The sequence below is a fragment of the Alligator mississippiensis genome, chromosome 12, assembly GCF_030867095.1.
Source record: "Alligator mississippiensis isolate rAllMis1 chromosome 12, rAllMis1, whole genome shotgun sequence".
NCBI classification, from domain to species: domain Eukaryota; kingdom Metazoa; phylum Chordata; order Crocodylia; family Alligatoridae; genus Alligator; species Alligator mississippiensis.
In genome coordinates this window covers 29,360,414-29,374,480 of record NC_081835.1, presented here as the reverse complement: position 1 = coordinate 29,374,480, position 14,067 = coordinate 29,360,414, and the positions used below count along the sequence as shown (strand labels likewise).

Below are 14,067 nucleotides of genomic sequence, written 5' to 3'. Positions count from 1 at the left end.
TTTTCACACTGAGTACTAGTGTACTTGCAAACAGTTACACTGATTTCCATTAAGTAAGACATTTCAGCAGGAATGATGATGGCACAAATGGGGCACATAGTTCTTGGGGGGTGAGAGCAGGAGGGGAGTGGGGGCTTGTAGAAACCTCTGTCATGACATTCATTACTAAGGAAAACAAATGTTCTGTTGAAAAGACCCTGAATGTGACCTTACTTCTTACATTCAGACTGCTGTTATTTATTCTTCCAATAACTGGTTTTGTTGTTAGGAGAAACAGGCATGTTGTAGACTTCTTGCTTTGTAAAGCTGTTTGAAAGTCATCAGTGATGTAGGTTTGTGATATTTTTAATGTACTAAAAGTAAATTAAACTTTTGCTAAATCTTTTCTGAAAATGGATCTTCGGAGGTACAGAAAATATTTCCTGTGACCTTTTATTTAACATGGTTCAAAAAAGGTTTGGAGCTCTAAAATGAAGTCATGCCTCCATGAGGTATATCTAACTGACCACATGCCTGGATAATCAGTATATTTAAAGATCCGGTTTTGGTTTCTGATTTTATTCATGTTCTCTATTTCTATGGCGCTAAATTAGAAACACAACACTGTCTGGAAAACAGTTTGTGTAAGTTTATTTTGAAAGTCGCTGTGTATAATTGAGTAAGAACACGCTGTTTAATTAACAATGAAAAGCACAAATAACAAAAAAAATGTTTTAATGACAGTTTCTATGAGCAGGTTTGTGTTGTCATTTACAGCTGACAATTCTTCACAAGAGATGTGCAACCAGGAAGCAGGCACAGGAAGCATAAACAGAAGACAGCAGAGCACAGATTTTAGAGGACAGTATGAACAGGATGTGCATTCCAGTTAAGTTTCTTTTAAAGGAATCCTAGAATTTCTCCCTCCCCCCAGTGTTTATTCATTAGAATTTGTTTGATGCTGACAATATGCATGGTACCTCTGAAATTACTTTTGAAACAGTGTGGCTAGATTTGAAAGCAGACTCTCTAGCAACATTAGAGGAACCAAATCCTGGGATTCTTACTGAAATCAAGTTCCAGTTCAGTTTATTCAACTTCCCCAAAAGCAGATAGTTAGGTAGTCAACGTTAGAGAAAATTAAAGCTTAACTTTCTATAGGGAACTTTTCTATACTAGATTTTCAAAATTCAGTTAGCAAAATTGGCTCCCATGTTGCATGGGAATTTTGCCTGAGGAAGGACAAAGCTAAACTACAACAATATTTGAGCTCCTTATTGCAGTAGCCAAACTATTCCCAGCTGTTACTTCAGTGACTTCAATTGAACTGGAACACAGCAAGGAGTGGTGATGTAAAAGGAACAGTATTTGGCCTTATATTGCTATAAGAACCCAAGCACTGAAGGAAATAATTGTAAATGTTATTCAACTAAAACAAATTTACAAAATCAGACGACAACGCTCCCACTCCCCCCCTCACCCTCTCCCCACAAAAAAAAAATCATTAACATTTATCTTCGGAGTTCATCAGAATTGTAACTTTTTCTTTGGTAAAACTTGACAGCACCACACACAACAACCTTGCCTGACCAAAAAAAAAGAAAAAAAGAAAAAGAAAGGTGGGGGATGGAGGGGAAGGAATGCCACAGAGACTACTGAGCTGGCAGGAGACCACCTCCTGAAATGACAGGGCTTTCAGAAAATATTTCCATTTTTTTGCTCACATAGCAATAACTTTGAGAAGAAATTGCTATATTTATCACCCTGATTATTTATTTTTAAAGCCTGGAATTTTTTAGAGTAATTTCTGTCAGAATTTCTGTTCGTGAATTTACTGACAGCAACTAATGCTGATTATATTGTAATGTATGCAAAGAAAATGCTAATTAGGACTTTGTAAATGAAAACCGCTATGTTCTCAATGTGCTCTTCATCTTTCTTTTTCTTCCCCCTCCCCCCAGAAAACAAGTAACTAAAAACATTAAGCTTCAACTCACGCTCATCCTGACCATAAAACTGGTTCTTTGAAAGAGATTTTACTGCTACCTTCTTTGTCTGAGGCCTAACCACAAAGTAATTTGGGGATGTAGTGAAACTTCAGCACTGTAACCGTAAGTGCAGTATACTTCAAGGATCTTTGTATTTACTTATGGTTTCACTGAACAGAGGCAGCTCAGGAAGCAAGTGCTGAGTACTTCAACAGGCCCTTCTAGGGCAGCCATTAAAAATGGCAAAGTGAAAATGCACAGTACAAAATCCTCCTTTAGGGACAGTTGTCTTGACAATCCACAGAGCAGTGAAGCTGTACTAAAACATACTGCCAATCAGAGAGATTGCACTGTAGAATAAATACAGCATAAGCTTACAGCCAGCTGTACTTGCTAGCATACTGATATCTCAGTCTTGAAAGACTCATGAAAATTAACCAGCTCAGCTACCAAATCTGTATAGCACTTGACAAAGAAAATACATAAATTATTTTGTTTTTATTAAAGAAATGGTTATGCCTAAAATCCAGTGATATTTTCTAACCCAACAAAAGTAAATGCCCCCGCCAGGTTAAGTGGCAGGGTATAATTTTGCAAGCCTTCAAAAAGAGATCTCTATTTTACCTAAATCCTTGCCTTCCAAATATAAATATTTACTCCCAGCAGCCACAAGAATAGTGCTAGTAGTCCTGTTTTACAGCTGTAGAAGGAAAACGTTTCTTGGGAGTCACTTTGTGTCAGACTGTATTTGTCAACTCTGAATGAGGCTGAACATGGGAAAGGGAGGATAGCACTCCAGATGGCAGGCTGGGCCTATATATGTGGGCTGCTGGAAGGGCAAAGCCCTGGGTAGCTGAACATATCCTGTGATGGGGTCACACATGCCCAGAGCCATTACACAGCAGTCATAAATAATTTACAGTTACTATACATGGAAAAGAGTACCCTCTCAGAATTCAGGCAGTTTCTTCTTGCAGCCTGCAGGAAGATTTTTGAAGTAGCTTGTAGAAAGCATAGAAGGAAAGGTGTTTTTCCCGTTAAAATATTTGATGGGGCTGAGAACAGATTTCTGTTCCTGTTCTAAAACAAATAATGCTTTCCTACCTTGTGGGGTATTACAAAGCTTGTAGGGTGGCAAGGGGTCTGGTAATGAACATTATAAACGAGTATGTTAATTAAGGAAGAAACATCAAGTTTGCCTTTTTAATTCAGCATTTAAAAGGAAACATTGCATTTCAAAATGCTTATATTTTTTTTTTCAAACATTTCCCGTATAGGTTTTATTTGATTTCATGCACATGTACATTTAGCTTGATACCATCTTTCATCCCTATTTAGTAAATCACCAGAACTGTATGAGGTAAAACAGTAGGAAATTCATTGTAATGATTTGCTCTGAACATCTTCTCTCTGTAGTGGATCCAGGAATGAGGCAAGGAGGATGCACCTCATACACTTTGACTGTGCTGTGCTGCATATGTGCCATGAGCTCTGAGCTCACTGCCTAGTTGGCACTGGCTCCTACCAGAGAGTTCACCAGCTGACTGGGGCAGCGTCTCTGGCCATGCACAGCTCCAGAGTCCAGGTAGTTAACGCTGCTGCTGTTTGCTCTCCTCTTTCTCATTGAATTCAGCAGCAGGGGAAAAGTAGAAGTGGCAGCACTCACTATCTGGGCTCTGGAGCTGCATGAGAGCAGGAGCTGCAGCCAGAACCTGCATGGAAAGCTCATATGACACAGTACAAGGGGGTTGTGCGACTGCATCACTGTAACCCCTCTGGACCCACCCTTGTTTTCTCTATATGCCTGCTCTTTAAATTCATATAAACAGCAACTAACTGCTTTGTGACAAGAGGGAACTGAGAGGTCTGCAACAAATTAAGCAGGTTTACATGCTTACTTGTGGAAACATTTGACATGGTCTCTGGATAAAACCAGAATTCAAGAACCCAAATGAGTAACGCTAGATACAGTCATTACACATACACTTAAGTGAGCAGAAACTTGTTTAAACCTGTAACAGAACAGATATTCAGTGCATATAAACCAGTTTGAAAATGGCTGAAACCTGTTTCAGATAAACCTGGTTAAATGAAATATCCGACTTAACTCATTTGGGTCAAAACAGTTTATGCAATGTCTGTCCCAGACCCCCTTCCTGGTTTAAATTAAATCATAGTCTCCCAGCATCCCAGATGTTTCGCAACTCTAGGCAGGGCTCTGCTCTCTGCTCCAGCCCAGTACAACTGGACCTGCCTTACACAGACACCTCTCAGCATACCACATGCTGTGCTGTTGGAGACCGGACAAAGGCAAACAGGAGTGTTGGCTTAGGGCTTTTTGGAGCTAATCACCAAGTAGCTGGTAATGTCCCTCCCACCCTTCCTTGGAAAAAGTTGTTTAAGAACTTGAGCCAATGAGAGGGGCTGTTGTTTTGCTGATGGGGTGATAAATGCTAACAACTCCCTGTGTAACTCCCTGCTGTGCAACTCAATGCTCTGTTATCGGGGGGGGGGGGGGAAGGAACCCCACCCTAATTAGGGCATCATGCTGGGGCCTGGCCATGCCCCACTTCAGCTCAGCTCTGTCGAGATTATAGCAAGGGAGAGCATCAGGAGTTTGGTGAACAACTATTCACCAGAGTGCCCCGGGGGAAACGAGGAGCAATGGTCATAAACTCCTAGAAGAAGATTTCCCCTTTGGATATAAGGAAAAACTTCTTCACGGTTTGTGTGACCAGACTCTGAAATAGACTCCCAGCAGGGATGGTGCAGACACCTACCCTGGAGATCTTCAAAAGGAGACTGAACACATACCTTTCTGGGGTTATTTGACCCCAACAGTCTTTCCTGCCCAGAGCAGGGGGGCTGAACCTGATGATCTCACAAGGTCCCTTCCAGCCCTAAACTTCTGTGAATCTTCTGTAAACTAGGGCTGTTTAGTCTGGAGAAGAGAAGACTGAGGGGGGATTTGATAAAAGTCTTCAAATACCTGAAGGGCAATTCTAGAGAGAAAGGATGGAGATTGGCTTTTCTCTGGGGTCACATGGGATAGGACTATGAGCAATAGCTTCAAGTTGAAGTAGGGCAAATTCTGGTTAACTATGAGGGTTGTTGTACATTGGAACAAGCCACCTAGAAAAACTGTACAATCTATACCTTTGGAAATTTTCAAAAGCACATTGGACAGATCCCTGGCTGGGATGAACCTGCCTTGAGCAGGGGGCTGGACTAGATGACCTGATGAGGTCCCTTCCAGTTCTACTCTCCTATGATCCTATCGTAATATATACAAAGGGTCTTTCATAAGGAACATGAAAAGAATTGTAAAGGTAGTAGTGAATCTTTAGTGATAATGGACTCAATTCTGATTTCAGGTATAACCAGGTAACACTAGAGAAGCTTTTATGAAGTCAAAGTAATTAATCCAATGTAGCTACAGAGAATCTTTGCTGTGGAATATGTTTATAGCTAAAATTTAATCGAAGTAGTAATCTGGGCCTACAGTACTTTAAATGCAATTAAGATAAGCATTTGGCCGCCTGTATTCACACACACACACACACACACACACACGCACACACGCACACACGCACACACGCACACACAGGTCATGATCTCACAGATGCACAGTGGCACATATTCAAAGCTGTTCGTATCTTGAAGAACAGATCTGTTTTTTCCTGGTTGTATGACAAGAATATGATACCAGAGGAGGTGTAGTCCCTGAATTGAAATGAAGAGAGTACAGCTCTCTCAAAAGTTTTGCCTGATGGGGCATTTAGTTGTCTTAAAGAAATAAAGTGCCTTATTTTATTGGTCAGCCACTGGCATATTTGCTTAGGCAAGCTTATGCTTGTTTGATGTTTAATAACAAAAATATTTATGTTGCTGGTACTCAAATTTTGAAAACTACAGCTTAGAGAACTGGCCTCAAGGCTCCCAAGTCAGGTATCTTACTAAACTACACTAATTTTTGCTAGTTATGTCTCCAATATCATTTAAACCTGAAACAAATGTACTGTCTTACTACTAGCTTTGTATCTCATATTGTCATTTTTCTAGCACATTTTTGATTAATTAATACACATGGAGTTCTGAAAAAGAACAAAATGTAGTTAGCTAGCATTTCAGAACAGCTTGTTTTTGTTTTGCATTTGGTTTAAAACCCCCCCAAAAGAACAGTACAATCTTGAAAAATGAGATATACTTTGACTTAGCTAGCTTTGGAAAAACAGACAAAATCCAATACAGTATTCCTATTTTTAAACACATAGTAAACTACAAAATTAACCTTTATCAGTTAAAGAAATAGAATGCATCTATTATTCTCCCTGTTCTGCCGCACTTTGTTCTGGAATCATAGAAGAAGGAATGGAATTGAAAAAAAAACTTTAGTCGCAAGGTTACATTCTGCAAAACTAAAACCTTAGCAGGGTCTCAGTCCAGATACCATTTTACACTGATCTCTGAAGCTCAGTATGACTCCCCATGTTCTTTACAAATCTTAACTTGCACCAGTGACAGCTTTGTTGAAATACGACGTTTACTCTTGAACAATGTGAATGCCTGGACATAGAGTTTGGGTAAAGTGTAGGGGCCAGAAGAGGGACAAGCCCTAATGTCTCCAAAAATAACTATAGTCTTCTAGCAACAAAGGGCTGGAAGGGGCCTCTTGGGCCATTGAGTCTATTCCCCTGCATTGAAGCATCTGGTGATGAAGATACTGTAACACTGTCAGATAACTGTATGACTATTATTTGAAATGCAAGGAGGTACATCAGGGGATCTGTAGCTGACAGCATCTTTCTGTGGGGAGGTTCAACAAACAAATCTGAAATTAATAGTAAATCCTGTAAAACAATGCAACAGAACAACGCCAACCCCATCTATTATTTGGCACATGTATTGTGACTTTAAAAGTTGATGGACATAAATGAATAAACTGGTCTAATTTTAAAGAATTATGGAATTTGTTTATTAAAAACCAGTAAGAAAATATGACCATATGTCTTTCTGCTTGTGGCACTTATGATACTCCCAGTGCCACATTGTCTAATTATTAATTTATTATGGCAAACGTTAAGAAGAGATCTATTATAAGTGGAATTGAATTTCTTCATAAGAGGATTCTCCATTCCTTTTTCTGGCACAAGAAGAACTAAATCTTACATTAAATCTGCCACACTTCCAAAGATATACTTATTTTGGAGTAAAGTTTGCTGCAATGACTTTCTGGTAATTCCCTCCTAGAGAATGACACATCTCACTCAAGCAACCACAGGATTGGCTGCGCTAAAGCAAGATTCCAGAAAAGTAGGGAAAAGACAGTCAGAGACTCTACCTATGAGTGATGATTCAGTCTGTAAAACTGTGCGCCAATCCACCCATCATGATGTGAATGGAACTAGTCAGGACCGAGCATTACTCAAGTGCTGTTATGCCATGTTAAAGGACAGAGAGGGGATAGGGTAATTTTATTGGGATTTTGCGTTTTATTGAAACTGTAGTCATTCACATCACTTTGCTTACACTAATCTGCATGCCTAAAAGAGGGGAGAGAAGAAGAGTTAGCCAGGAGGCTTTTAGTTTCAGTTATTTCAAACAAAATGGACAGCTTTTCATTAGTTTCTTCTTCAAGCAAGGTTAATCATAGTACCAGCGGCAAACCATATTTTTGGAGGTTTCAGAACAGACCTCCAAAAAAAGGCAGGCTCTCTCCAAAACAAAACATCACCTTTTTTTTTTCTTTTTCTTTGCGAGGAAGTGATTTTGTCCCAGCTTAAATCAACGAAAAAAATGCGTCTTTGATGCATTCTTTAACGTGCAATTTTATGATGAGAGAACCAAAAGGGTGTTCCTTTAATATCTAATGTTAATGAACTTTTCCAAACTAAATACAGTGATCAAAGTAAAATTTCTAGTACTGCAAAGATTACATGAAAGCACCTTCTGATGTTTATGCATGTGCTCCTGTTAGAATGCTGAGCAAGGGGAAAACCACAGGAACTTAGCTGCAAGCACCACTACCATTCATTAAAAAGCAGTTCATAACCAGCATGAGAGGACAAATATCCTTTTGAAATAGGTTGGCACTTCAGAGGAATTATTATTTTCACATATTTATCTGGACACATCTATACGTACAAATGGGCACACACATGTGGGAGTGTGAAACAGAAAGAGAAAATGAATGCAATGTGTTTAATACTAGAGCCTATCAAACAACTTGTATTTTGAGAAGGGGAAAGTCATCCTCTGATACTATGTGACAAATCCTTAAATGAAGCTCTTCCTTGTGAGGTATAATAAGGTAATATTATGCATAGTTGGAATTTTTAGTACAACTGAGGACTGGTTAATATATATAGTATGTTACAGTACCTGAGTGGATCAGTAGAGATGCTGCTTCTTGTTTCCAACGAAGTCCTGAGATAGTAGCAAAAGAATAAAGTTACAAAATATTAAAACTATGATTTGACAAAATGTTAAAAAACATAAATCAGAAAATGTTTAAAACTCTGGGTTTTTTCCTTTGGCTTTGATTGATATTTTCATGGCATCTATAACTATATACATGAAAAAAGAAATTATGGATTTATATAGGAAAATAAATAAGAGCTAATTCTGACAAATACAATGGCATACACTGAAGAAATGTATAAAGATAGGTAACATTTTTTATTATATTGTTATACTAGTTCTATTGTATTGATATTTCAGTAGCATAAAAGCACAGCTAGAAGGCTTGTGAAATACGCAGTATAAGCACTTGAAATTCATATATGCACATCAATTTCCATTTCGCTACATCTGGCTGAAAATACAATTGTTGGAGGCAACCCTTTAAATCTTTTGTTTTTGTCAAAATTTCCCACAAAAAACAAGTTTTAAAAGGAGATATTGACATAGAAACCAAAACAGTGCTTTGGTATTTGCAAACAAGTTTTCAAAATATTTTCATTTCTGAAAACTAAGAACATTTTTAAACATACATCAAAATGTTAAGCAACAACAAAACTCGGTCTCTAGGTTTTCATTAAAGATAGGGTGAGGTAAACTAAATTTTTTGCAAATATTGATTTCAGTGAAAAATATTTCCATTGAAATTATTTTTGATGAACATTTCAATCAGCTCTACTTTTTCCACCAACTATGGTAGACAGAGGAACCTTTATTAGCCAGTTGTCTTTAATACATAGCATACTATTGTTTTATGTCTTCCAGCTATCCATACATTTTTACTAGACCCAGCATTTCAAAAGACTACCCTCTACTTTTTGGACGATTGCTGAGCTATTAGCAGTGAAAGTTAGAGCTCATACATGCACCAGTAATAATAGCTTAGATTCTTAGAAGACACTAATGGACACATATACAACATAATTTCTAATTTAGTGTAAAGTGGTTAAACCTTTGTCAGCCTCAAAAATTGCATAAAGATGAATCAAAACATATGTTCTTCTCAGAGGTCACAGTATTCTCTGTACTACATATCTGAGTTACCCTGTTAAATTAAATGTTTGGATGTAAATGTTTTTACTGAACTTAAAACATCCTACCAGCAAACAGCAAAATTAAGGCCAAGTTTTAGCCTACGCACAGATTTTATTCCTAGTCTCTCAGTTTTAGACTTGCCCGTGTGTGGAAGTCCTAGTGGTACACAGGAGAACTTAGAAAAGAGCAGATAAAGAACGGGTCACAATGTGAATTAACTAATTATATTAATAAACAAGTAGAACTGGGTCATGCTATTTGCTTGTGTATGCTGACAGGGGAATAGCTCCTTTCATTCTCAACCTGTCCACTGTGCAAACATATCACAGCTACAGAAAACAAGAGCACACGCTAAATCTTTTTTACTACATTCCACTCAGACATTCTGCTTTCCTATGTGGATTGCTACTATAGATAAAAGGAGGGCATTTTGCCCCAAAGGCAGCCCTAATCATATATTTGCTGGCTTTTCAAACTTTGTGTCAAAATGTTGTTATTATTTTTATTGGAACAGTCAACACTTGCCAATTGCTTTAGGTAACCAAATAACTTTACCTCAGCATTGGTAGTCTACTAGCTCTTCCCTATAAGTAAGGTGTAAGGTTTAGGGTTAGGTTACTGCAAGTACGAAGGTAATCTTAGCTATTTATCCAAGTTTCAATTAGCACATTTTATAGATAACACCAAAGTATTAATTATTTGTGTGCGCTATTGATGAGTAAGGAGCTTGCATTTAGTTCATTTTAAAATGTAATTTGGTGATGGTGGGCAGAGAAAACAGCATGCAATTCTTTACAGGTTGTTATAAACCATTATCCCAACAATCATAATAGCTGCTTCATGTATTTTAAAATTGTGTTCAACTGTTTAATTTATTCTTATCCATTTATATGCCAGTAATTTATAAACAGTCAAGCTGCCCAAGATAAACTTTCAATTGTACAAGTAGGATTTATAAAAGCATAATTCAAATGGCATTAATTACATTGTATTTACAAGGGTTTGCTATAAATTGATTGCACTTTCTCAATTTCAAACCTGAGTCTGTTAATATACTAATAGTAACAATATGGACTTTTGGGGGAAGGGAAGGAAAAACATATCAGCAGAATGAATATGAAATTCAGCTCTGCAGGGAGCAAACCATATTGTCCAAGTGGCTTTTAACTACATAACATACATGGTATTAAAATGGCTTTTTAAGAGCTTTTTCCACCCCATAATTTGTTTGCTTTCAGCACAGTCCAGGATTGTGAATAGTAATGAATTTTGAGGAGGTGGCTTACATATGTCTGCCTGGTGGTTCTTTGTTAGTTTGACAATTAAAAGGGTGAACTGAATTTACTTGTAATTAAGTTTACTACTTAACACAGTCTTCACGTGGAAGCATTAGTCTGCTCTGTCAATATGATGGTCTTATTTTTCTCAGAATATTTTAAAATTTGTATTAACAGTTTTGGCCCCACTTACTATAAATCAATATTTAACAGACTCTCGGCCTCTTTGTGCAGTGACAATATGCTGTGAATAAAGAAGAGATGGTAATGAGACACTAAGCCACACTGATTAGCCTGCGGCCCCGGTAGAACCTTGATTGTACAGAATGACATTGAGCACGTAGTGACCTCGGGGACTCAATATGCAATCAAAAATAGGAAGAGTACAGATTCATTAAAAATAGCACCTTTTCTTCATAAATGTAGCCACAGAAAAGGTAGGCTCTCCACATAATTAAGAACCTTAGACTCAAGAGGAAGATGCACTTAAGGCATTATCAAAGATTTATGAACTCTTTCTACTGTATGGCAAGTTGGTTGAAAGGATCTTTTTGTATTGGGTTTAATTTTCTAGAAACATAGCTGCTAACACTATTTCAGCTCCACCAGTAGTAACAATGTTGGAAGGACTTGGTAACTGCTTTGGACACCAAGTTATCCAATACTGCTCAGAGAAGATCTAATCGATTTGGTAGCTAAGACAGCAGCAGTAGCTGGCAGCCAGGGTATAAAGAGGCTGCCAGCACTGCCAATGCCAGAACTGTTGAATATGTGTTAGTAGCAGTGAGAAATATTTAGAAAACTCCTTTGCTTTTAGCAGGTTTTGGTGGAGCTGGATAAGCAGCTAGAGGCCTAATACAGACATTGAAGATAATGACAGGACAGAGTCAAAACTGGTAAACTCCTCTGTGATTCCCCAAACACCAAACAGTCAGCACCAAATAGTGCAAACTCCTGGGGAAAAAAAAACAAACAAAAAACTTGAGGTGGGAGAGGCTGGATGGTAAGTCCTGACACAAGAAGAAACTTCTCTAAAGAAATATCCTTGCAGCTGTATATTGAATGGCTACAGAATTAAACTAATCCTGTGGGGAAGTTGGGCATTATTTCTTTTGCTGTACAAAGACCAGCAGGACCAACTTGCAGAAAAGGTTACAGAGACTTCAGCAGTAATTATAAAATCATTGGATCAAGTAGAAGAAATCAAAATGGAGACAACAAAAAGAGAAGGCACAAATAGGTTTATTACTAAGGAACAATAAGCAAACTGAATGATATGGCAACTATAATAGCAGACAGAGTAGCAAGAGCAGACAGAAAATAAGGCAGAGTGGGACAAAAATTCTGGTTAAATATTTTATTGGTTTAAAGCTTAAAGGCAATCAATATTATTTGTCACCTTATGCTGACTTTGAAACATATTTTGCATTGGGTCAAAAAAAATCTGGAAAAAAAATTAATTGTTTTGGTGGATGTGTTTCATCGGGGGGGGGGGGGGGGGAATAACAGACCATTTCAAGTTATGTCCAAATGAACACTGGAAAAATATTTCCACAACTCCAATGAAGAGGAACCAGCTAAAAGAACTTAATACCATTTGCCAATTCCAGAGTAATGCATTTGGTCCGGTACATCTGTAGGTCAGAAAGAAGACAAGTTCATGCACTTCCCAGGATAAAAGCCATTACAATAAAGGTGTTGGATAGGCTAAAGAATAATGGGAAATATTTCTTGCATATGGAAAAATTAAATACATTTCTCACCATGAAAGCTATTATTAGGCTGTACAATAAGCTCCCAAGTGTGGTACCAGTGTGGTAATACTGCTCTATTAAGCCCTTAAATTGCATTGAACAGTAGAAAACATATTTTAAGATATTCCTGCACTTTTCAGAAAAAGAACTAGATAGAAAAAGACCTGTTAGGCTTTCTCCAGTTTCTATATTTCTGTCCAGTGTCCAGGATGCAAGGGCCTTTTAAGTCAGGAGTCAGAGAAGTCTAAACTGGTTTTAAAATGGAGTCACTGGAGGATGTTACATTGTATGTGCAGATTCTTGGTTTTTAGAGAAAAGTCAACCTGGATCATTGTATGGACTCCAATTTTAAGGCTGGCACAAAGGAGTGTGTCCAATTTGGTTTTTCTGACCTAATGCGTTCAATATGAAGCTGAGTGGTAGGTGCAACAAGTAGTTACAGAGCCGTTTCTGAGGCTAAAAGAATCGTAAAAATATTAATTTAGATAACCCTTAATTACAGTATAAAACTTTGCTAAGAACTGGTCTCTGTTTTAAAAGAACAAAGTGAAAATATTCTAATAAGCTTCCGTTATATCATTTCCTCATACAGGCGGAAATGATACTCAGCCCTGTTATCAAACCAGATGCTGCACCAGGTAGTCTGTCTAATATTCAGACAAGACACTCAGACACTGGTGCTGCCTTTATCCCGTGTGCTATCCAGTTTCAAAGACTCAGTGGATAAATAAAATGCCAGTTTGAGGATTCTGTCCCAAAGCATAGTGGCCACAGGCTGTAACACCTACAACTAAACAGTATACAAATTACTTAAACAGTTATGTAATAAACATATCTGAATATGTATCTGAGTTTCTGACATTCAATAAATATAGCTTAAAATATACATTTCCAAAGGTTTTGTTAAATAAAAAATATACATTTAAAAATAAATTAAATATACATTTAAATTATATATAAATTATATAGAACTATGGAAATGTTCAGACAACAAATAATCCTGGCCAGAAAACTAGTATTGTAGCAAAATTAAACAATGGCTTAAATTTTATTACCAGTATTAAATCACTTATATTAAAGCAGCATTCGAAGGTCCCAGATGAAATTGGACCTAGTACAAGCACAAATGCTGGAGAGTTTTAAATCCATATCTGCCTTTATCTTCAATGACATGCAAGGGAGACTCTAAACACCATTAGTAATCTATCAGTGAACAGACAGTTAAAATACCAAGGCCTCAATTTTATTTAATTGTTCTTTAACTCAATTTGGAATAATAGCATTCAGCCTGTGCTTACCATGATCATTTTCACATAGATTTAAATGTGATGGTAAAAGTCAGTGATATTAACAGAACTAAAAGAGGAGGAAGGCTGTTCCCATTTACCACTGTTGCCCATCAGCTAAGAAGACCAAATCCAAATGAGAAGAGGGATTATGAGAACAAGATGAGGGAGTGCCTCCTCCTTTCCCTAAAGACAGAATTTTTCAGTTCCTTTCTGTCAATCATGCTCAGGACTAATGTCTAGATACTATTTCAGGCTAAGAACAAGGGATCACAACTGACACACAGTA

At 37.5% G+C, this 14,067-nt stretch overlaps 1 protein-coding gene across 6 annotated transcripts in view; it reads right to left on the bottom strand.

Moving 5' to 3' along the window:
- IQSEC1 (IQ motif and Sec7 domain ArfGEF 1) overlaps nucleotides 1-14,067 on the bottom strand; it is a 707,630-nt gene that overhangs the window by 269,847 nt on the left and 423,716 nt on the right. For all 6 annotated transcript variants that reach the window (XM_059715837.1, XM_059715838.1, XM_059715839.1 and 3 more), the window contains one exon: nucleotides 8,349-8,393. In XM_059715837.1, the coding sequence (XP_059571820.1) occupies nucleotides 8,349-8,393 (45 nt within the window). The remainder of the gene's footprint in view (nucleotides 1-8,348; nucleotides 8,394-14,067) is intronic.